We start from the raw sequence: 24,218 nt of genomic DNA, 5'->3' as shown, positions 1-24,218 counted from the left end.
TATTCTTCTTTATCAGGGGAGAAGAAAAGAGGTTCCAGAGAGGGGGCCTCTGGGGTCACTGGTCTTCCCCTGTTGTTTTCTACTCAACCTCCAGACCCTCAGTCTGCCTAAGGTGTGGGGTTTGTACACCTGTCAGCTTCTTGAGAATTTCCTCAGTGGCTCAGTGGTAGAGAACCCACCTGCCAATGCAGGAGATGTGGGTTCGATTCCTGGGTCAGAAAGATCCCTTGGAGAAGGAAGTGGTAACCCACTCCAGTATTCTTGCCTGGGAAATGCCATGGACAGAGGAGTCCGGCAGGCTACAGTCCGTGGAGTCATGAAGAGTCAGACACGACTTAGTGACTGACAGAGCACGCACGCCAGCTTCTTGAAAGGGAGGTATAAGCAGGACATAATGGGCTTAGCTTCAGACACACCTGGGCTCCATTCATAGCCCTATCTTTTTACTTTCTCCAAGTCATTCAACCTCTCTGAGCCCCTCATTTCTAATCTACAAGGTGGCCACATCACTATCACCTCCCTTCTAAGGTTGTTGTAAGGATAAGATGAGATAACATGTGCAATACATGTCACAGTGCCTGGTGTGTTGAAAGTGAAAACACATGTCATAGTAACATGTATTATTAATACTAATATTATCAGCTGAGCAAATTAAAATTCTGAAAAATCTCATGGTAAAGAAACTATTAAACTCTGTAAAATCCATCATTTCCCAAACACTTTAAAAAATGTATTTATTTATTTGGCTGTATTGGGTCTTAGTTGTGGTGTGTGGCTTAGTAGTTGCCCTGTGGCATGTGGAATCTTAGTTCCCTAACCAGGAATCGAATCTGTGTCCTCTGCCTTGGAAGGCAGATTCTTAACTACTGCACTACTCCCTCAAACACTTTTGACATCTGATCTCTTTTCTATCAGTAAAGCCAGTTCATGTCTTAACATCCAGAGTGTGATTGTTGCTGTGAACCCACTTTACAAACACCAAGTGAGGGATGACTGTGTCCAGGGGAGGTTGGATAAAGAAGTAGTAGCTGAGAAGGAGAGAGGACAAGGTCCCTGAAAATCCAAGTGTCCTGCTTCCACTTGCGTTGACTCTAACTGATTTTGGAGGGGAATCCTATCTGTTGCTACTGCTGCTGCTAAGTTGCTTCAGTCATGTCCGACTCTGTGCGACCCCATAGACAGCAGCTCACCAGGCTCCCCCGTCCCTGGGATTCTCCAGGCAAGAACACTAGGGTGGGTTGCCATTTCCTTCTCCAGTGCATGAAAGTGAAAAGTGAAAGGGAAGTCACTCAGTTGTGTCTGACTCTTAGTGACCCCATGGACTGCAGCCTTCCAGGCTCCTCTGTCCATGGGATTTTCCAGGCAAGAGTACTGGAGTGGGGTGCCATTGCCTTCTCCCATCCTATCTGCTAGGAAATGGCAAGACAGATCTTATCAGTTTGCACTGTGGGCATATGTGCGTACTCAGTCTCTTCAGTCGTGTCTGACTTTTTGTAACCCTATCCTCTATAGCCCGCCAGGCTCCTCTGTCCATGGGATTTCCCAGGGAAGAGTACTGGAGTGGGTTGCCCTCCTACAGGGGATCTTCCTGATCCAGGAATCAAACTCGCATCTCCTGTGGCTCCTGCGTTGCAGGCAGATTCTTGGACTGCTGAGCCGCTGTGGTAGCCCACCTTGCATTACTGTATTTGTTTTTTAATACCTGACGTTTTCCAGGCAAGTCTCCCCCTAGTGGTCAACTGCTAGAGGTCCGAGTACCCAGCCCCGGGTACTAGTCTGAGTGTGTCCTTCTGAGGCTAAGGACTTCCCAGGTGGCTCTAGTGGTAAAAACAAACAAACAAACAAAACGCCTGCCAGTGTACGAGACACAAGAGACACGAGTTTGATCCCTGAGTTGGGAAGGTCCCCTGGAGGAGGGCATGGCAACCCACTCCAGTATTCTTGCCTGGAGAATCCCATGGACAGAGGAGCCTGGCTGGCTACACTGCATAGGGTCTCAAAGAGTTGGACATGACTGAAGCATGTACGTACTGAGGCTAAGCTGGGTAGATGCCATTCATGCTAAATTCCCCCAAATCTTGCATGGTGGCCCTGGCATATAGTAGACACACAACATACATTTTATTAATAAATTATTAAATGGAGTTGGGCATTGCATTTGAGGGGAATCTTGTCTTTTCTGAAGAGGCCGTGGGAAATAGCAGAAAAATCAACCAGGTGGAAGCCAGGACGCCTGTGTTTAGATCCAGCGCTGCTTCTATTCTGTTGCCTGTCATGTGGAGCCCCCAGTTCTGGTTGCTTCTCCTATAAGTGGAAGGCAGGGATCCTTGATCTCATTTGCCCCTCTGTCTCCATAAGTAAAGATCCCAGGCTTTACTCTGACTACCTTTACTCTGACTGACTACCTCATGTGACCACTCACCTCTGAACAAATTGTTATGGTGAGGGCAATGAAATGGGTTATTTGTCATCACTGGAGAATGGTTGGGGGTAAGGAGTGGAGGGGTGTGTCATCCAAACCACATGGATTTAGAGTAGAGGCAACATGGATCCCCATCTGTGAAATGGGGCTCTTCCTGGGAGTAGGGTGAGTGAATGATTGGTATTTGTATCAGTTAGCCATTGTTATACTAATGCTGCATAACAAGCAACCTCAAATCTCATGCCTTAAAATTATTTAGCTCAGCACTTATTGGGGTCGGGGTCTAAGTGCCAGTGATGTTGATGTTTATGTTGATGCAGGAGGTTCTTCTAATCTCAGCTGAGTTCACCCATATACCTGGGGGTTGCCTGAATGTTGGCTAATGTAGGCTAGTTTCAGCTGGAAAGACTGGGGTGACTTGGTTCTGCTCCACCTGTCTTTCAACCTCAGAGAGGGTAGCGCAGACATGTTCTCATTTGGGGGATAAAGGTGCAAAAGAGCAGCCAAATGCCAAAAAGCACTTTTCAGGCTTCTGTGTGTGTCATGCCTGCTCACCTTCATCAGTCACATGGATGAACTTGGAATCCAGTGGTGAGGAAACGGGATCCTTCTTTTGGGGGGTGAATTTCAAGGTCACATAAAAAGAATATGGATGTAGGGAACAGGGAAGAATGGAGGTCCTTCATGTATTCATCTAACACAGGGTACCAAATCTTATCATCTACTCTGAGATGGCCCTTTAGAAGTACACTGGAAGGAGGTAGGTAGGATTAAAGAGAATTAACCTTTATTTCCTCCCTTTAAAAAATCACCAGATGTGTAAAATTTCACCAGCTGGGAGGTTGCTCACAAGACAAACCAAGTGATGAATTTCTAAAAAGAAATATCTCCATCTATGGAGCAGGATGAAAGGCAGTGAATGAGTTCACAGTTTCCGTCTAGGACCTTTCAAGACAGGGGATGCTGTGGTCAGCCATGGATGGACAGTGAGGCCATCCGTCTTTGTTCAGTAGCCTTTCAGAAAGTAGTGACTGTTCAGCAGGGCTGCCTAAGGGAAGAGACAGAGGGCTTGAGGTTTCATAGGTCCGTTGGCAGCAAGACATTCACAGAGAGCTCCCTGCAGCCACAACCAGGGGGCCAATGGTGCAGGTGGACAACTTTGGTACAAAGCCCAAGCCAGGAACTATTTCAGAACCCTCTCAACAAAGGTAGCAGGACCTCCACATGGGAGCTCTCAGGGCAGAAATATAAAGGGCCAGCCTCCTGTTCTCCCATCTCCAGTTTTCTCTCTTGGAGGGATAAGGCTTCAGGAAAGATGTACAGCCCTATAGGAACAGCCAGGAGTCCCGGGTTTCATTAGAAACTGGTTCAAATGTGATTTTCCCTCCTTGTATCTCTGCAGCGAGGCCCAGAACCAGGTAAAATGGGGCTGATTTGCCATAAAGACAAATCTTTCCATCTTCTTCCTGGCTCTCTTCTGCCTGGGAAGCTGGGCTTTTTTTCCCCTGCCTTTCTATTTCTGCCTGCTGAGACAGCCCCAGAAGCCTCTGTAGCTTTACTGCAGAGAGAAATACCTGGGTGTTTTTTTTTTTAACATGAACTGTTTCCCCTTTTATTTTCTAATTCAGCTTATGATGGAGAGAAATAATGTAGAGACCAAGAAAACATCCCTATATAAATAAAAGGTCAGTACTGTCCTAGTGAACCAAAAGGCCCCCTAAATACAGTGGCTTAAAAGAAAGAAATATGTCTGTTTCATGTCATAGCCCCAAAGGAAGTGGTTCAGACTGGTAGGGCTATGTACTCCAAGCTGTCACTCAGGGACCCAGGTTCCTGCAACATTGTTGCTCTGCAGACCCTCTACTGTATTATCCTTGTCTGCACTGTTAGAGTGAGTTGTTGTCATCGCCTATGGGAAGGGGGAGATAGGACAACCAGTTTTCTTTTAAGTGAGTAATGTGAAGTGGAAATTGAACACATCACTTCTGCTAACATTCCATTGGTGAGAGATCAGCCGCATGTCCAAGGTTAGCTTCTAAGAAGGCTGGGGAAATCTAGGACCGGGTGGCCATGTGCCCAGGAGAAAATGGCAGAAGAGTTCTGGGAGACAAGTAGCAGTATTTACAATATTGTCTCATGTGGGGTATACATTTAAGGAGTCCTCCTGTGCACCATGCATAGTGGTTTGTGTTTTCATGCCTCGTCTTGTTTACTTCTCTGCGGCACTCTGCGGAGTAGGTCTTCTTATCCTCATTTTATATTCTTTTTATTTTTTGACAATGAAGCAATAGTGGCTACTGTCTAATGAATACCTACCGTGAAGCAAGGACATTAGTACTTCACATTATACAGTATAGTTCACACGATGCTCTTGAATACCCTAACCCTCCACCACATAGGCAGGCATTGTTATTTTTTTTATCGGAGGATAATTACTTTACAATGCTGTGTTGGTTTCTGCCATATAACAGTGAAAGTCACCCAGCATTGTTATTTTATTTTCAGTTTTATTGGGGAAGCTTTGAGGAACTTAGGTAACTTTCTGAAGGCCTCCAGCTTATACATTGAGATTTGAACTCAGGTCCGTGTGCTTTCCAAGTTCATGTTCTTTCTACTGTATTGTAAAGAAGAGTGTACAGTTACAAAAAGCAAGGGTACATTCTTTCAAACTCTGCTATCTGCTGTATAAACCTGATGCGCTGAATCCTCCAGGCTCTCAATCTCACTAATCTTTCTTTCTTTCTCAGCCCTCTCAGATCTTATTGCTGAAATCTCACCCTCCAAGACTCTACTGTGAAATCTCATTGTAGAATTCAGAAGCAACACTAGGAACCCTTTGTCACCATCAAAAGTGATCTCTGCCCTCTGAGTGGTGGGGAGGGGAGAGTGGAAGCAGAGGGAAAAGAATATTGGTGAATATCTCAGAATGGGATCTCTCCACATTGTCATGGAGAGAATCAGTGTGATGTAGCATGAAACACCCAGGCGACCACATCTACCTCATTGGCTCGGGGTGGGGCAGGGAGCCAATTAAATGAGATGATTCGTCTAAAGCACCTGGGTGTGCCTGGCTGGAGCAATGATGAAGCTTCAGGCTCCTCCCAGTTCTATGAGAAGCATATAGCATGTTACCTGACCCAGCTCTGCAACAGGAAACCACTTGTGGTTGGTGGCTGGCCAGCACTCCAGCCAATGCCAGTGCATCTCAGAGGAGGTGAGACCCGTACTCTTTAATGCAGTAGCCGGCTGAGTGCAGACGACCTGGCAGGCAGTCTTATGACACCCCAGCTCCCTTTCTCCTGTCCCACTTTAAGGAAGAAAGCAGCAAACAGATCTTGCCTTCAGGGAAAATTTGAGACTTCATGAGGTTTCCAGTTGTGACATTTTGATATCACCTTGTGTGAACAAGCTTTACATGTATATCTCAATCCCTAGTGTTTTGTGAGGAGGAATCAAGAAAAGTGTTTTCTCTGTGTAATTTTCACTCTCCCCTCCATCTTCTTTGGAGTTTGGGGAAAATGTTTTCTAGTGGATAGAAACTTGTTAAGGAAACAAGAGTTTCTTCTATCAGGTGGGCAGATGGCTAAATAGTGGTGAGTGTTGTTGCCACAGATTCATAAATTCCAAGATACTTGGAATTCAGCCAGGTTCCCTGGATTCAGATCCCAGCATTGTCACTTGGACACGTTGCCAAAGCTCTGTTGCTTCAGTTTCCCCATTTGTAAAAGGAGACCAATAATAGTACCGATCTCATTAGGATATTGAGAGTGTGAAAGTGCAAGTGTTAGTCGCTCAGTTGTGTCCAACTCTTTGCAACCCCATGGACTATAGCCTGCCAGGCTCCTCTGTCCATGGAATTCTCCAGGCAACAATACTGGAGTGAGTAGCCAGTCCCTTCTCCAAGGGATCTTCACAACTCAGGGATCAAACCTGAGTCATACTGCACTGTAGGCAGATTCTTTACCATCTGAGCTACCAGGGAAGCCCTTGAGAGTATTAAGTGGGTTAACAAATGTCCATTCCCTATCTGGGTACCTGGGGCAGAGTATACACCTAAAGGTGAGCTCTTAGTCAGATTACAGGTTACTGCTGGGGGAGCTGGGAGGGAGGTGCGTTAGCACAGCCTGCTGCTGTCTCCAGGCAGTCTCTTTAGCCAATCCCTGCCTCCTGAACCTGCCTCCATCCTGGCTCCCCTGAGCTATGGCTGATAGAAAATGTTCATGCCTCTGCAAGTTTCCAGCCAGGGGTTTGGAGCTGGGCAGCAACCTGGTTCTCCTGCCCCAGAAGCTCCAGTCTTTCTATCTCTGTGAAGCCCAGGTCACAAAACCTTCCACAGTGTGGACGATGTATTCGAGAAACAGAACAAATTGGAAGTTGGGCACATAGACACACACACAGAGGAGAGCCCTGTGAAGTCAGAGGCAAAGACAGGAGATGCTGCTACAGGCAGAGAATGCCAGGATTACCACCAACACTGGAAGCTGGAAGAGACAAGGAAGGATGCTTCACTGGAGCCTGCAAAAGGACCACAGACCCACTGACACCTGGCCTCCAGAACTAGGAAAGAGTCCATTTCTGTTGTTTGGAGTTGCCTAGTTTGTGGCAGCTTGCTGTGGCAGCCTTGGGAAACCAGTACGCTAAGTGAGGTCATAGCAAGTGTGGGAAGGATGAGGGTGGACCAACAGCCAGGGGTCAGGTCAGGCAGACCAAGTCACGCAAATCCTTTGGATTTGATTTGTAAATGTGATGGGAAGCTTATTTCGCTATATTCTTGGACCAAAGATAGGGATATGTGGGGAATTAGTGAAAGCCTAGGTTGGGACATTGCTTACCAGGTGAAATCCATCACCTGAGACCCAAGATGAACACCAACTGAGAAAGAGCTGTGGGAACCTCTCCTTAAGATGCCTTTGTCCCAAGGAAAGAAGGTAGGTGGGAGGCCACCTGCTGAGACCCTCAGCTATGTAGCTTGTTTTGAAAACTGGTTATTACCTTGACTCTCTCCATCTCCACGGAGGCAAAGCTCCATCCCACCCAGCACCTGTACCAGTGTCTGCTGCTAATTAAGAGAGAGACAGATGGAGGAAGGTACAGTTTAATTTTATAGCCTTGGTTCCTTCAAGGCAATTAGGCTTATTGGAAGGAAAGCACCTTTTTCATTCTTTCTTCATCTCTTTAAATGAAGAAAAATCAAAACGGAGAGGACCAGTGTTGTTGAAAGCCTCACACATCTGTTTCCTGGTCGGCTTGTTAGCCATCTGCCCACGAGGTACCCGAGATGATTAGGTTAATGCATTTACTAACGGGGCTTACAAAGCTGCTCAATGAATCTGTGATTTCTTTCACAAGTAGCTTTTTAATATACTAAGACAGGGACCATAATGCACAAAGCTGAGAGTGGCCAGGTAAGCATTTCTTCCTGTCCTTGATACCTAAATCAGAGGGGATGAGAAAGAGGATTCCACAAAAATTGCATTTTCTGACTGTGGGAACAGTTCATCCACGTAACCACCAACCACATCCTTGTTGACATAACCTTGAAAATAACTCTTTGAAGGACAGTTTCACACCCGAGGCAGCAAGTCTGTACTTGCTCTGCACTTGTAGAAAACACCTCTGAGTCTTGTGAAGGAAGGGTATCAGACAATAGATGTGAGTAGTAGAATCCTCCCTACAGAACATTAGATGATCTGCTAACCCCTTGTTTTCTTCACTTTATTACATAGATATCCTTTCAGTTTTTGAAACTACCATACTACTTCCCACCTCAGGGCTTTTGTAAATGTTGTTCTGTATCAGTTATCTACTGCTGTATAACAAATTACCCCCAAACTTAGTGGCTTAACATAAAAACTGTTTATACAGTTTGTGGTCCTGGGTTAGCTGGGCAGTTATTCTGGTTTGGGCTGGCTTGGCTGTTCTTGTCCAGGCCTTCTTGGTATCTGTGATCAACTGGCAGGTGGGCTAATGGCTGTTTGGTATCTGTATGGCTAATGGCAGGTGGGCTAATGGTCTAGGATGGCCTCACTTGGTATCTGGCAGGTACCAGGCTGCTGTTGGCTGGGTGAACGTGGGCAACTGGAATGCAGGTTTATCATCTTTCAGGAGGCTAACCTGGGTTCTTTTTGCACTTGGAAGCAGGGTTCCAAGAGCCTGATAGCAGAAGCAGTAGAACTTCTAAAAGCACAGATTTGGGATGTGTGTGACATCATTTCTGCTACAGTCTACTGATTAAAGCCAATCACAAGGTCAGGTCATATTCCAAAGGTGGGGAAATAGACTCTACTTCCTACTGGAAGAAATTGCAAAGTATTACAGCTACTTTTGCAATACACCCTATGTGCCTTCTCCTGGGTGCTGTTTCTGCTACTTTTTACCTTCAGATGCCACCTAATAGAGCATCCACAAGGATGCATTCCCTAGCCAGCCCCTCATCCCAAGTGGAAAAGGCCCCTTCTTATGTCATCTCATAATGACAACTAGGCACCCATCATACACGGCCGGTGGAAGGAAGCAAAGAGGGAAAGAAGAAAGGAAGGAAGGAAGGATGGTTGGTTGGGATGACTGCTTCCTTTGTGCTTAGCAGGATGTCTGGCACAGAGTGCTCAGTAAATGTTGGATGGAATCCAGTGCCTCCTCCTTCATAAACCAGAAGACAGACAAAATAGATGTCTTGAATAGTTACTCTCTTTCAGAATTATGCTATATAGCTTCTATGTCTCATATAATTTATTCCTAACAATAAACCTCAGATTACTTATTTTATCCTCATTTTACACCAAAAGAAATGGCAATATAAGAGGTTGAAATTACCAACATCTCATATACTCAGGTTCTGATTCCAAAGCCTACAGACTTTTCTGTCCCACTTTTGCACCATGTACCAAACATTTTCAGAGCTCAGGGGCTTCCCAATGCCAAGTTCCCCAAGAAACCTATTCAGGGCTGAGTGTGGAGAAGGATGCAGGTTCTCCATGTGGGACTCCATGATTTCTTAGTCGGGGCTACTTCTCACACCAGCACTAATATGGCAAGAGTTGCCTCTACGACTATTTTTGTTGTTCAGTTATTAAGTTGTGTCTGACTCTTTGCAACACCATGAACCACAGCATGCCAGGCTTCACTGTCCTTCACTATCTCCCAGAGTTTGCTCAAACTCATGTCTGTTGAGTCAGTGATGCCATCCAACCATTTCATCCTCTGATGTATGGTTCTCCTCCTGCCCCCAATCCCTCCCAGCATCAGGGTCTTTTCCAGTGGGTCAGCTCTTCACAGCAGGTGGCCAAATATTGGAGCTTCAGCTTTAGCATCAGTCCTTTCAACGAATATCCAGGGTTGATTTCCTTCAGGACTGACTACTTTGATTTCCTTGCAATCCAAGGGGACTCTCAGGAGTCTTCTTTAGCCCCACAGTTTGAAGGCATCAATTCTTTGGTGCTCAGCCTTCTTTCTTTTTTTATCTAGAACTTTTTGAGAGGATACCAACTTGCCAATTTATTGGCACACCCGCTTCATAATCAGTTTCCTGGGTTTGTCAGAAATAGGAAGCCTTAAATGCATCCCTTGATCTGAGCTGACCTTAGACTAGTCCATTGGTTGGAAAGAGGAATATGGGGATAAATGGTTCTGAATGATGCTGGGGGTGCAGAACAATGGTGGGTGAGACTTTTAGCAAGAGACTAGAAGAGGGAAAAGAACTTCCACTCCTACTGTTGTCCTGATATTACCTGTGCTTTGCATTTTGATCATAATTTATTCACTGAATATTTATTGCGTATCTAATGTCTGTTAAGAACTAGGTTGGACATTGCTTATACAATGGTGGGCAAAAATCAGACCCAGGCTCTCTTTCTTGAAACTCTAGTGGAAGAATTAGACAATAATGAATGAACTGAATAAATAAATGTAGAAAGGCAGCTGTGACACATGCCCTGGAGAATGACCTATCATGGAGGGATATGACTTTGTCAAACTTTATATGAAGGAGGGGTGCTTGAGCTGGGAGGCAGCTGGAGATAAGAAAAATAAAGTGGGTAATCACTTCTTTTTTAATTAAAAAAAAAAAAAAAAAACATTTGTACAGACAGCATGCTAGATACCAGGGCTGTATCTGTGGTTCTCAACTTGGGCTGTATATTAGAATCATCCAGGGAGGCTTGAAAAAAAAATGCCTGGACCACGCCTTCAGAGATTCTGATGAAATTGTTTGGGGGAGGGATCCAGGAATCTGTAATTCCATAAAAATCATACACCATGATCAAGTGGGATTTATCTCAGGGATGCAAAGATTTTTCAGTATCTGCAAATCAATCAATGTGATACATCACATTAACAAACTGAAGAATAAAATCCACAAGGTCATCTAAATCAGTTCAGGTCAGTTGCTCAGTTGTGTCTGACTCTTTGCGACCCCATGGACTGCAGCACGTGAGGCTTCCCTGTCCATCACCAATTCCCGGAGTTTGCTCAAACTCATGTCCATTGAGTCAGTGATGGGAAAAAAAAAAAAAAAGCTTTTGATAAAACTCAACATCCATTTATGACAAAAACTCTCCAGAAAGTGGGCATAGAGGGAACATATCTCAACATAATAAAAACCATAAATGACAAACCACAGCTAACGTCATATTCAGTGGTGAAAAGCTGAAAGCATTTCTGCTAAAATCAGGAACAGGACAAGGATGCCCACTCTTGCCACTTTTATTCAACATAATATTGTGAGTCCTAGCCACAGCAATCAGACAAGAAAAAGAATTAAAAGGAACCTGATGCTTTTGAACTGTGGTGTTGGAGAAGACTCTTGAGAGTCCCTTGGACTGCAAGGAGATCCAACCAGTCCATTCTGAAGGAGATCAGCTTTGGGATTTCTTTGGAAGGAATGATGATAAAGCTGAAAGTCCAGTACTTTGGCCACCTCATGCGAGGAGTTGACTCATTGGAAAAGACTCTGATGCTGGGAGGGATTGGGGGCAGGAGGAGAAAGGGACGACAGAGGATGAGATGGCTGGATGGCATCACTGACTCGATGGACGTGAGTCTGGGTGAACTCCGGGAGTTGGTGATGGACAGGGAGGCCTGGCATGCTGCGATTCATGGGGTCACAAAGAGTCGGACATGACTGAGTGACTGATCTGATATGATCTGAAATTGGAAAAGAAGAAGTGAATGCTCTAAAAGTTCTCCCATGTGATTCCCATGCACTGCCAGCATGGAGAACCACTGAGCCACATTGATGGAAAGATAAGGTTTCTGCTCTCAAAGCACTCACAGTCTAGTGAGAGCAAATAGATGTGAAAATGGAAAATTATAAAACAGCACAGTCAGTGCTATGATAGAGAGAGCAGGGGTTGCTGAGGGAGCTGGGGGAATCAGGAAAGGGCACCTTAGCTTAGTCTTGAAAGATGAATATCAGAGCATCTGGTGTAAATGAAGGGTGAAGCATGTCAGCTCCAACTTCTGGTTCTCTGACCAGCTCAGAGACCTTATTATAAATACTCAAAAGACTTGACAGTTCACAACACTTATCATATTTCTACTTTGATGTAATTTGTGGGATTGTTTGGTTACTTTCCATCCTCCCTAGCAGAATATCCACTCCATGAGGTCAGGGACTTTGTCTTTTTCTGATTCTCCCTTATATTTCCAGTGTCTGTCACCTGGCCCATGCCTATTTGATGAGTGACTAAACAAAGTTGCTTGGAGAGGTTTTGGTAGATGGTCAATTTTACATTTAGAAATATGCCTTTGGCTGCATAGGCTAGAGGAACATTTGGTAGATACAGCTGGAAGGACCTGTGGGTTAGCAGTTGTGCTGGGGAGAAGAGGAAGATGACATCAGCACCTGCTCCTGTATTCCTGGCTTGAGTAACCAAAGAGTTGGTGTTCCCACTCTCGACGGAAGGAAGAACCTGAAGAACAGACTGAGTGGTGTTAGTGTATTCAGGCTTGGCCACCTCGAGTGGGAGATGCCAGTGACTCTGTCCTGAAGATAACTGGATACCTGAATTTTGAAGTCCAAGGAGATGGTGTCAGAGCATTCTTCTGTTGGGACATTATGGCACCGGAAACCCAGAACTTTCCTCTAGAAGACAGCAGTTTTACTATTAACTTAAATAACTCATTCCCATGTCAGTAGCTATCCCATGGTTCCTTTTGGCATTGATATTCTGTGTCTGTATGCAGCTCTAGAATTCAAGGAGGAGAGGAGCATTCTCTTGAAAGATTGCATTATGCAGGGATGTTTGTATTAAACATGGACAGAAACCCAACCTAAACTGTATTGAGCCTAGAAATTAACATGTGGCTTCTTGGGGCATTGTGCTGAGGAATTTAAGTACAGGCTGCACCTACTAGGAAAGAGCTCAATGAGTGCTTTCTGCTACAGATGCAGAGGGGGGCAGGGGGGCATGTTTATCTGTTCAGTCCTGAAAGCAAACCTTTCCCTCTGCAGCCTTCCAAAGGCATCAAATAGCATCTATTGGAATTAGGTTCTATTTTGGCACAGTCACTAGTTGTGAGTAACCTCAGTTAAATAATTTCACATGCCTTAGCTTGAAAGTTTCCTAGTCTGTCAAGCAGACATCATAATCCCCATCTCTACCACCTCTTGTACTTGTTGAAAGGATCAAATGAGAAAATAAACGTAGAAGGGCAATGAGCTCCAAGAATTTACATACAGTCATACATGGAACAGTATGAGATGTTAGAAGTGTGAATAAAAGAGCAGCACATTTTTCTGGGCTCCTGGGAGATGTAAGTTCAAAAGTTTATTGCTAACACGGTAATTTTAAAGGTATAGAGGCTCTCCTAATAAAAGAATTGTGAGAGAAAATAAAATGTAAAAGTCTCAGAAATTTATTAAATAAATTGAGAGAGAAGGAAAGGAAAGAAGGAAGAAGGGAAGGAAGGAAGAAACAACCAAAAAATAAACAGTCATTCAGTGCTCTAAAGTGTAATGAATGAAGTGGACATTGGTATACTTCTTTTGTAGCATAGATGTCAATATGTATGAAGGGCCTTAATAATGTTTGTGCCCTTTGGCCAAGTAATTCTACTTCAGATAACTCATCTCAGGGCTGGATAGTAACTATTTCAGGCTATGTAACCTATGCAGTCTCTGTCACAAGTACTCAAATCTACTACTGCAGAGCAAAAGACCACAGACAGTAGGTAACAGAATGGGTCTGGGGATGATTCCAGTAAAACTATTTACAAAAACTGGTGGGAGCTAGATTGATCTATGGGCTATAGTTTTCCATCATCTGATATAGATTGAAAGATATTTTAAGAATGATTTTCCTTTCAAAATTCTAAATACAAAGAGAGCTTTGGTCTAGAAAATTCTCATTTCAGCCTCATTTATATTAGCAAAATGTTGGCACCACTTGAATGTTCATCAATAGGACAATTGATTGATTTTTGTAGTTCTGCTCACTGAAATACCTCACTCTAAATAGGTATTAGAATGCTCTTTGTTAATGATTCATAAAAATATGAAGAAATGCTTGTTAGAAAGTTACATGGGAAATTATAATTATTCATAACAATGATGATAATAATGGTGACCAACATCTAAGCACATTGCATATGTCATATCACTTAACCCACTAAACAAACCTATAAAATAGCCTTTTTATTGAAGCCAGTTTCCTGATGCAGATGCTGATGGTAATAAAAGTTATTTATATCAAAGTTACACTGCTAGTATGTGTCAGAAGTGGGATTTGAACACCGGTCTGCTTAACTGCTGAAAGCAAAAACTAACGCACTAATACAAATTCCAAATGAAGCTGTTGAGAAAACCAAGAGAAAATATATACAAGTATTGATATCGATTGTTTTGTGCAGTAGCTGATAGATATGAATATTTCTCAGTGTGTTCAGTATTTTCTCTAATGAGGAGGTATCATTTTCATAATGATGAAACAACACTGGTATTTTATGAGAAAGGCAAGGAGGGCAGAGTTCTAGGTGTGATGGTGGGGGAAGAAGGATCAAGGTGGGGGAAGCTAGAGATTCCACTGGGGACGCCCTCACCTTCTTGGTCGTGGTCTTGTTTGTGAAAAACACATGGCCCTGTCTTCCTTCCTTCTGTCTGCTCCAGCTGGTGTTTCTGGTGTGTGTCTCGTTGGACTGTTGGCCCACTGAGATGCTGTTCTTGGGTTGACCTGGCCGATCCCTAACTGTCTTTCTCTCTCTCTCCTCTCTCTCCCTCTCTCTGCTCTCTCTTCCCCTCCTTCGTCCACCTACCTGTCCCATTGTACAGCCGACAAGGTAAACGATGACTTCTACTCCAAGCGACGGCACCTGGCTGAGCTGGCTGCCAAGGGGAACTTACCTCTGCACCCTGTAAGAGTGGAGGATGAGCCACGGGCTTTCAGCCCTGAGCACGGCCCCGCCAAGCAGAATGGACAGAAGTCCCGCACCAACAAGACGCCCCCCCACCCCCTGGCCTACAACTCCACTGCCAACTTTAAGAGCTGGGACCCCAAGGATCAGTCTCTCCGGCGGCAACAGGCTTATGGGAACAAGGGCAAGCTTGGCACGGCCGAGTCAGGATCCAGCGACCCCTTGGGGACTCGCACCCCACACTACCCACCCCCACAGCCATACTTCATCACCAACAGCAAAACGGAAGTGACTGTCTGAGGTGTCGCCACAGGGGACATCCTGGAGACCACACTCAACTGAGAGAGGCAAAAAATACCCCAGCCCACGTCTTCCCTGTCCCCCGCCAGCACACCCACCTACACACTCACCCTCCACACCAACTGACGATAAACCTACTGGTGACATGGAATCATGCTTTTCCTGCGTCCTGCCTAATGTGTGTCGGCGGGCAGCTGAGCAAGACTGGAGCGTGGACGGTCCACGGTACAGCCAAGGGGTAACTGAGACACCCTCTTTGAACTTCAGGGCTGAGGTGGATGACTCACACGCCCAAACCATGGGGCTGATTTTTTTCTTTTCCTCCTAACTTGAAACTGAAATCCATGATGAAAAAAAGGTAGCACACTTTAGAGAAATTGTCCAGTTGAGCACATATACCATTTACCACATGTTGTCTGTTTCTGGGTGAAAAAGTGAGAAAAGGGTGGGGTAGAGAAAAGGGGTCGTGTGTGCCTGTGATAAGCATTTCCTAATCCCAGAAAGTAGTGATATGGACACAGAACTTTGCTAAGCATGAGGAGTAACTGGACCCCACCACCACCACCATGCTTTTAGTACTTCTCATATCAAGGTTGGAAGCAAAAACAACATACACTCAAACTCACAAAAAATGAACAGACCCTGAACCCACCTACAGTGATGGGAAAGAGAGGACATTTTTAGACAACTCCCATAAAGACCATGGAAATGGGAGGGGTAGGCTTGTGTGGAAGGAAGAGGGTCCAGAGGGTCTTCAATAACTATTTTTTAAAAAAGAAAAATACAATAGAATCCCACTACCAAACAGACAAGAACAGCAAAGTAATTTTTGTCCAACATTTTCAAGACCTAGGAAATCAACAACGTCAGCAAGAACAAACAAAATTCACAGTTGAGATGTCAACGAGAGGCGAGAAGGGGACACAGAGCCTGTGATTTCTGGCATTGCCCCCTTGCCTCTGAGACAAGAAACAGACACAAAATCCAGTCCTCTGTTAACTGTCTATCCCTGACTCCCTTCCCTTTCAGCCTGTTGCTGCCGCCGCCGCTGCCAAATTTCAACTGCTTTGGACTGAAAATGTCATAAGCGTGGGTGGTGCCTTCAATGTGTCACTGTTGAATGACAGTCTTGTTTCTCAAGTGCAACCTGTGTTCTTTTACCTTCCTCCCTCCTGTCTTTCTGCAGTAGTAGAAGTTGTTTCCATCTTCCTTTTGTTGGTGAGCCCACCCCATCACACACTCTGAGGGGGCTGTTGCAACTTGCAAAGACCAAGACCTCCTTACCACCCACACCCTCAAAACTCCATGAGTCCCATGATCTTTTAGCTCCCCAAGCATTTCTGGGTCCCATCATTCCCACTGTCCCTCCAAACCGCCTCCCCAGATACTGTGGTACATTCATCCCCGACTCATGATCCCCCAAGGTGGGTGTTCAGATTGGTTCTCATAGCTAACGGATGTCCCAACAAAGACAGTTTTCCTACTAGTTTGATTTATTTGGTGGTGGTGGTTTAGTCATTAAGTCACATCCGACTCTTGCTACCCCATGGACTGTAGCCTGCCAGGTTACTCCATCCATGGGTTTTCCCAGGCAAGAATATGGAGTGGGTTGCCATTTCCTTCTCCAGGAGATCTTCCCCACCCAGGGATCAAACTTGCATTTCCTGCATTGGCAGGCAGATTCTTTACCACTGAACCATGAAGGAAGCTGATTTGTTTAGTGGAAGTCCAAAGAGGGGAACTGACACAGAAGAGATTTGCATTCAAGGTGAGAAGTTTTCAATCTATCCCTCAAGGGCTTGGCTAATTAACAGGAGCCTCGGATAGACCCCTAGGTCTTTCTTTGTCAGAAACTAAATGTGGTCTGGTCCAACAAGACCCTTCCTGGAATGCTGGATTTCAGCATTCTGCCTCCCCATCTCTGCACTCTGACGTCATGGGATCAGGGAAACCAGCTGTTTATTCCTTAGTCCTGGCTGATCTGGGGATGTGCACCATGCATTTTATCCCTCTGGGCTTTAGTCTTCCATTTGCTACGTGGGGAACTGGGGAGAGATCAAGATTTTCAAGCTTTCTGAAAATGAAAAAATGAAATCGTGCCCAGAAGCCCTCCTGTTGGATCCCTGTGCAGACCGAGGCTCTGTGCTAGACGAAGCAGGGATGGGGGTTTCAGTGCTTGTTTTCTCAGCCTCTTGGCTGAAATCCCAGTGCTCCCCACTGTAGAGTAAACACCACGGGGCTTGGTCAGTGTCTCCTTGATGTTATCTGTGTACTTGCAACACACTTTTGGCATGTCTGTGTGTCCCTGTCACAATACTTGTTCCTAAATTGATGCATTTTTGGTAACATTTAAATGACCACATAAACAGCATTCTCATGCACTTAAAAAAGAATCAGCCAGAAAACAGCACTGATACTTAAGATGAGAAGAGATCAACATTTGTTAAACATATACACAACAACCATCTAGCATTAAATACACAGAACTCCAAGACATTTCTGACAAAGGAAGGTCTCAGACTCATTTCTTTCCAAGTGGGCATGGAGGGAAATGCATAGTTATTTATAATATGAGGGCCATTTTTCATGCGTATAGTATTTTCTATGTCTTATGGGTTTTCATTATTAGTGTTCTAACTTCAATAAATAAGTTGTTTAAAGTCAGATTTAGAGAATATTAGACCTTCCCTTGTAATCCTCAGTGACATTTGTTTAGTATATGGCTCTATGTGTCCTGAGTCTAGTGGCTTTGAATTAAGAATGTATAAAAAGTGCTGGTGTTAGAATCAGTGGAGCAGGAAGTGTTATTTGCTAACATTACCCCAGAGACCTGCTTAATTTTAGTGATAAATCGGTGCATTTTTACTACATTTACCTTTTGAAAGGAAAACTTCCTGCCAGTATCATAAATAGAAAACCAGTATTCCTCAGTGGCAGCCATCCTAAACAGGAAGTAAGTGTAAAACTATTAAGTTCTAATTACAGACTTGCCCGTGGAAGGGTTTGAGCCTGGCCTTTGCTGCCCCCTTTTCTTCCTTCTTTCCCTCCTCTCTTCCTCTCCCCTTTTCTTTATTGCTAGTGTTGTTTTTCAGTCGCTTAGTCGTGTCTGACTCTGCGACCCCATGGACTGTAGCCCGCCAGGCTCCTCTGTCTGTGGGATTTCCCAGGCAAGCATACTGAAGTGGGTTGCTATTTCCTTCTCCAAGGGGTCTTCCTGATCCAGGGATCGAACCCATGTTTCCTGCTAGCAAGCGGACTCTTTACCACTGAGCCATCAGGGAGGCCCTTTTATTTATTAAAAACAGATTAGCAGACATTCAAGAGTTGCTGAAGATATTCTAGCCCCCAGTGGAGACTTTCTCTTTGAAGTAATCAAATGGACTGACGAAAGTGAAAAGGGAATCATTTCCCACGTGACAATGTTAATTAGTGCCCTATGCATGTACTACTTAAATTTGTCTTGCATTTGCTAGTGGTATACAGCACATACTTCAGGAAATACAGGATTGGCTCATTTGGTGAGGTTTCCTTCAGCTCAGAAGTTCTCTCCTTTCTAGTCTCCCACTTAGCTGGTTTCTGCTCTCTGCCCTCAATCCCTTTCGTGTGACCTTTACCCCAGCCCTGATTAAGGACCTTTCTTGGTCTCTGAATCTACAGTATGTATTTGTCATGTTCCTTCTCTTCCGAGTAAACTGCCTCCAGTGAATTGTTAGTCGGGAGTCTGCAGTTATAGTTTTGGCAGTGAAATTGCAGCATGGTCCATAAGAAGCAGCAGTAGTGAGAATCCAAGAACAGTATTGGGTTGGCCAAAATTTTCCTTTGGGTTTTTCCGTGAGGTGTTACGAACTTTGTGGCAAGCCCAATACTTAGCCTCGTTACCTTCCTCTTGGCTTTGGGAGCTGAACTTGTGGGGGGAGTGAGGAAGTTTCAACAGGGAAGTTTGTTTTTTGGCTTCTTCTAGGGACAGTGGACAGACCTTTTGATACTGAAAGATTACACTGAAGGATGACCTGTAAAACTATGATGGCCATGTATCAGCAAGGATCCTCTAGCTAGAGTGGGGAAACTTAGAAGACGGAAACCAGAACAAAGCAGGGAGACTACCTTCTCATCCCATGCCCTGGCACTTCCTCTACGTACTCTTAGCTACTCCCCCACTTCCAACCCAATGGGACAAGAATCTGACTTCTCTTTGCCCTCCCAGAATATCTCATCCTTCATCTGCCTTGGGCTCCACCTGGCATCCCCATCTAACTCTCCCCAGGTTTTTTTTTTGTGTGTGTAAATGGAGCATATTTTATGTGCAAATATTTTAGTAACCGTATGTTCTGCAAGTAAACCTGTGTTAATACTTGTCAACAACTGCAGAGTTTATGATACCAATAATACTTCCTACAATGATGAAAAAAACATTTGTTTGTTTTCTAAGAATGTTTATTTGTAAACATATGTATTCACTATATTAATATGAATTTCTTACCTGGCAATAAAATTGATTATATGTGATGCTGTTGGGTTTACCATGTATCTTTCTAGGGCCCTACATCCTGATCTGAGTTTTCACCAATGAACAGCAGTATTGAGAGCTAAATGTTTAATACTCTAAATATATGGGAAATCATTACAGGTAAAGGATAATTTTAATTAACTGTGACATTTTCTGGGAGAGTTTGAAAGGTTTGGGGAAGAGTCTATCCTATCTCTTAGTTCATGTCCTGCCTTGAAATGTATAACACAGATCAATTCTATTATCATCACTAAATCTATTCTTCATGGTCAGGAATCTTGCTGAGGTTTGCACATTTGTTGTTACCAGTGACTAGGTTTGTAAAAGACACAAATATTGAAAAAGTATGGGGGACTGGATTCTTCTACTATATACTGAATTTCATTTCCTGTCTGGCTTCCAATAGCATTAAGTTTGAATGCTCAGGTAGAAATCTGCCTTAATGTGGTTCTACAAGGGTGGGATTCTGAGAGAAGGATTTGGTGCGAGGAGTTTGGGATGTGAAGGGAACACTGGTAAGGGGTGAGAAGGTGAAAGAAACATAGGAAGGAAACCAGCCCATAAAAGATGCTCGATCATGTCAGCTACCACTCTGAGTGACTAGAGTTTAATGCTTCAGGGAAACTGGGAGAATTATCCCACCCAAGTGGGCATGGAGCTGGGGTGCTCACACACCAACTCCCATCAGACATCATTTGAGCATTGCTTTCAAGGGGTGTTTATGCTCGCACAGTCCCAGGCCATCATGTGCAAGGACAGAGAAAGCCCCATACATAGGGATGGTAGGGTGAGAAGGCTTGGAAGAGAGAACAGAACAAGGCAGGGGGGGCTGTCTTTTCTCCACTCATGCATGTGTGCATGCTCAGTCGCTCAGTCATGTCCCACTCTTTGTGGCCCCAGGGACCATAGCCCACCAGGCTCCTCTGCCCATGGGATTTCCCTTGAAAGAATACTGGAGTGTGTTGCCATTTCCTCCTCCAGCGGATCTTCCCAACCCAGGAATCGAACCTGGATCTCCTGTGGCTCCTGCGTGGGCAGGTGGATTTCATTACCAATGAGCCACCTGGAAAGCCCTTCCCCACCCACGCCCTGACACTAATGGGAAGTCTTAAAGACACAGGGATGGGGGCGGGGGCTCACAGGAGCTGTTCATACCCAGATGTCTAGAATCTCCTGGGAATGAAGCTTCCACCCTCTGGATACTTGGAGAAGTTGTCCATAAGGATTGTGGACCCCAAACTGCAGTCAGAGTGAGGGTCCTCAGTTCTGGAATCTGGGATCCTTCACTGGTCATGGGTCACTTGGTATCTCTCAGAGCAGATGTTGTGGCTTTCTCTCTGGGACATAGCTGTGGTCATCAGAGAAGCCTGGGTGGCAGAGGATGCTTTTCCAGTACTCCGGAACTGTTCAGATCTGTGGAGGCACTGAGCAGCACACCCCTTCCCCACAGATGCTGTCCTAGGACAGAGACTCATACTTCTGTGGGCGGTGGGAGGCAGTGACAGACTCTTCCATTAGTGAATCTTGGTTACAAAACACAGATGATAACAACCACGCCCACCTTATAAATTATATTTGTAGAGCTCTCAGGATGAGCCAGAGAAGGCAATGGCAACCCACTCCAGTACTCTTGCCTGGAAAATCCCACAGACAGAGGAGCCTGGTAGGCTGCAGTCCATGGAGTCCCTAAGAGTCAGGCACAACTGAGCGACTTCACTTTCACTTTTCACTTTTATGCACTGGAGAAGGAAATGGCAACCCACTCCAGTGTTCTTGCCTAGAGAATCCCAGGGACCGGGGAGCCTGGTGGGCTTCTGTCTATGGGGTCGCACAGAGTCAGACACGACTGAAGTGACTTAGCCGCAGCAGGATGAGCCACTGCTGAAGACTAGATGGGACTGTCATACTGGACCCTCACAACTGCATAAGGTAGGCACTATTAGCTTTGGAAGTGAGAGATTTATCTAAAACTTGAGTTGTTGTTTAGTCGCTAAGTGGAGTCCAACTCTTTGACTCCATGGACTGCAACCCACTAGGTTCCTCAGTCCATGGGATTTTCCAGGCAGGAACACTGGAGTGGATTGCCATTTCTTTCTCCAGGGGATCTTCCCAGCCCAGGGATCAAACCCACGTCTTCTGCATTAGCAGGCTGATTCTTTGCCACTGAGCCACCAGGGAAACCCAAAACTTGAGTAGTTTTGTGAAAGCCACTCAATTATTAAGTAGTAGAACTGGGATTTGAACTCCAGACTTCATGCTTTAACTCCTACACAGTAGTGCTCATTTGCATGAGGCTGTGAGTCAGCGGGGAAACTTGATAAAGATAATGATTTCCAAGCTCTGTCAGTCTGAATGGGGCCCTGGATTCAGTGTTTGTAAGAGACACTGCCTCTTCATAGTGTAGTGACAACTGGACCACCCCCAAGATGCATTTGTACGATGCCAGTTTCCTGATCATCCAATATCTGTGGGCTCATCCTGTGGACTTTGGGATGCAGGAGGAAATGGAATGAAGATGTGTGCTTCCAAAGAGAGGGACCTTCACCCTTCAGTTTCATGTCCAATGTTGGAAGGTCGTGTTCTCTAATGGACAGAGGACTGACTCTTGAAGAGCTGGTTGCTGGTATTGATTCCAGTACTAATTTGCCATGTGCTCTGAGCCCTGAAAATAGCCCACTTGGGACTCTATTTCTTCATCCCAAGAAGGAAGAAGCTGGGATGGATAATCTCCAATTCTGCTGTCTCACTCAACTGAATGGTCTTCCTCCCCATCACTGTGTCATTTGGTATCATTAGTAACATTGACTCCCTTCTTAGTTCCAAAGTTTGCTCCTAGATAAATAAGATTTTGCTGGGTGTAATAACAATCACTATGGTGGTGACATTTGTGCACTGAGCACTTGCTCTGTACCTTAGCCCTATGCTAAGCTGTTTTCATTGCTCCAACAGTTATGTGGGCCTTCCCAGGTGGCGCAGTGATAAAAGAATCTGCCCACCAGTGCAGGAGACGCTAGAGATGTGGGTTTGATCCCTGGGTTGGGAAGATTCTGGAATAGGAAATGGCAACCCACTCCAGTTTTCTTGCCTGGAAAATACTATGGACAGAGGAGCCTGATGGGCTACAGTCCATGGGGTTGCAAAGAGTCAGACATGACTGAATGTGCACGCACACACACACACACATACACATCATCTATGTGCTATGGTGGAGGTTCTTAACTTTTTATGAGTCATGGACCCCTTTGATGGTCTGGTGACACCTACAATCCTTTCTTAAAACAATGGTTTTTAAATGCATAGAACAAAATGCATAGGATTACAAAATAAACCTATCATGTGGAAATAACACTGATGAAAATATTTTAAAATCCACATGTCATATAGTAATATATTCAATTTTTAACTCATGAATTCAATAACAAGACCTAATGACAAGTTTCAATATGCACTAAGCACAAACAATCCTTTGAGCTCTCTGCTACCCCTGCAATTTGACAATATCTGTTCTTCTGTTGGTGACATCATCACCAATTGAGGGACATACTACATTTCAATGATAGGCTAGTGAACTGAACGTAAAGATGTCATTTTGTACCATCCAAGTTCCCAGACCCACTAAATTCTATCTATAGATCCCCTCGATGGTCTGCAGGTCTGGGTTAAGCTCTCATGGATTCATGGGACTTGGAGCTACTTACCTATTTTCTCCATACTTCTGTTTTCTCATCTTTTAAAAATAAGAACAATTAGAATATATTTATTAATGGCTGTTATGAGAAATAAAACAATAGATTAAAAAGCATTGATTAACTCAGTAAACACTTGAGTTGGCTTCTCTTATCATGGTTATTATTTCAGTGAATCCTCATGACAACCCTAGGAAATAGCATTTTATTATTCACCACTCCCAGAGGAAACAGGCTCAGAGAGATTTCATGCTGTGTGCTCAGTTGCTCAGTCATGTCTGACTCTGCACCCCCATGGACTGTAGCCCACCAGGCTCCTCTATCCATGGAATTCTCCAGGCAAGAATACTGGAGTGGGTTGTCATTTCCTACTCCAGGGGATCTTTCCAACCCAGGATCAAACCTGTATCTCTTGAGTCTCCTGCATTGGCAGGCGAATTCACTAGCAAGCCCTGGGAAGCCCCACAGAGAGATTACATTTGCACAAAGTCGCACAATAAGTCAGTGCCAGGGCTGAAGGAAATCCAGATCTTTGTGATGGAAACTCAAGTTCTTGACCACATACCACAGGGTATACTTTTTTTTTTTTTTTTTTTTGCAATTAAATGTCCTCACAACTCCCTGGAATGAGGCCAGTCAGACCCTGGGGTGTCTCCCAGTAAAGTTTCCAGTGTTTCTCCCCTCCCCAAGGAAAATGGCAGGTTTCAGAAATTCAGGAAGCTCTTGTCAGATTTATGTGAGGACCATTTATTTAAAGGCATATTGGAGACAGTTTCTAATAATGTCCTCCCATTCAAAATAAGCTCTCCCAAGCCCCAGTGCTTAGCAGATTCCAATTACAGGCACCTCACTGTCCTGGAAATTTTAAGGTTCTTTGATTTAAAAACTCAATCCCTTTAGAAGTATATTTATCACCTAAAACTGAAATAAGTATGTCTTATCAATTCAGACATTC

The 24,218-nt window shown here is 44.6% G+C and overlaps 1 protein-coding gene across 2 annotated transcripts in view; it reads left to right on the top strand.

Moving 5' to 3' along the window:
- SHISA9 (shisa family member 9) overlaps positions 1-19,576 on the top strand; it is a 355,175-nt gene extending 335,599 nt beyond the window's left edge. For both annotated transcript variants that reach the window (XM_027526543.1, XM_027526542.1), the window contains one exon: positions 14,688-19,576. In XM_027526543.1, coding sequence (XP_027382344.1) covers positions 14,688-15,070 — 383 coding nt within the window. In that variant the 3' untranslated portion in view covers positions 15,071-19,576. The remainder of the gene's footprint in view (positions 1-14,687) is intronic.
- Positions 19,577-24,218: the final 4,642 nt, after the last annotated feature.

Source organism: Bos indicus x Bos taurus, chromosome 25 (genome assembly GCF_003369695.1).
Source record: "Bos indicus x Bos taurus breed Angus x Brahman F1 hybrid chromosome 25, Bos_hybrid_MaternalHap_v2.0, whole genome shotgun sequence".
Lineage (NCBI taxonomy): Eukaryota > Metazoa > Chordata > Mammalia > Artiodactyla > Bovidae > Bos > Bos indicus x Bos taurus.
This window is presented reverse-complemented; position numbering and strand designations above follow the sequence as displayed.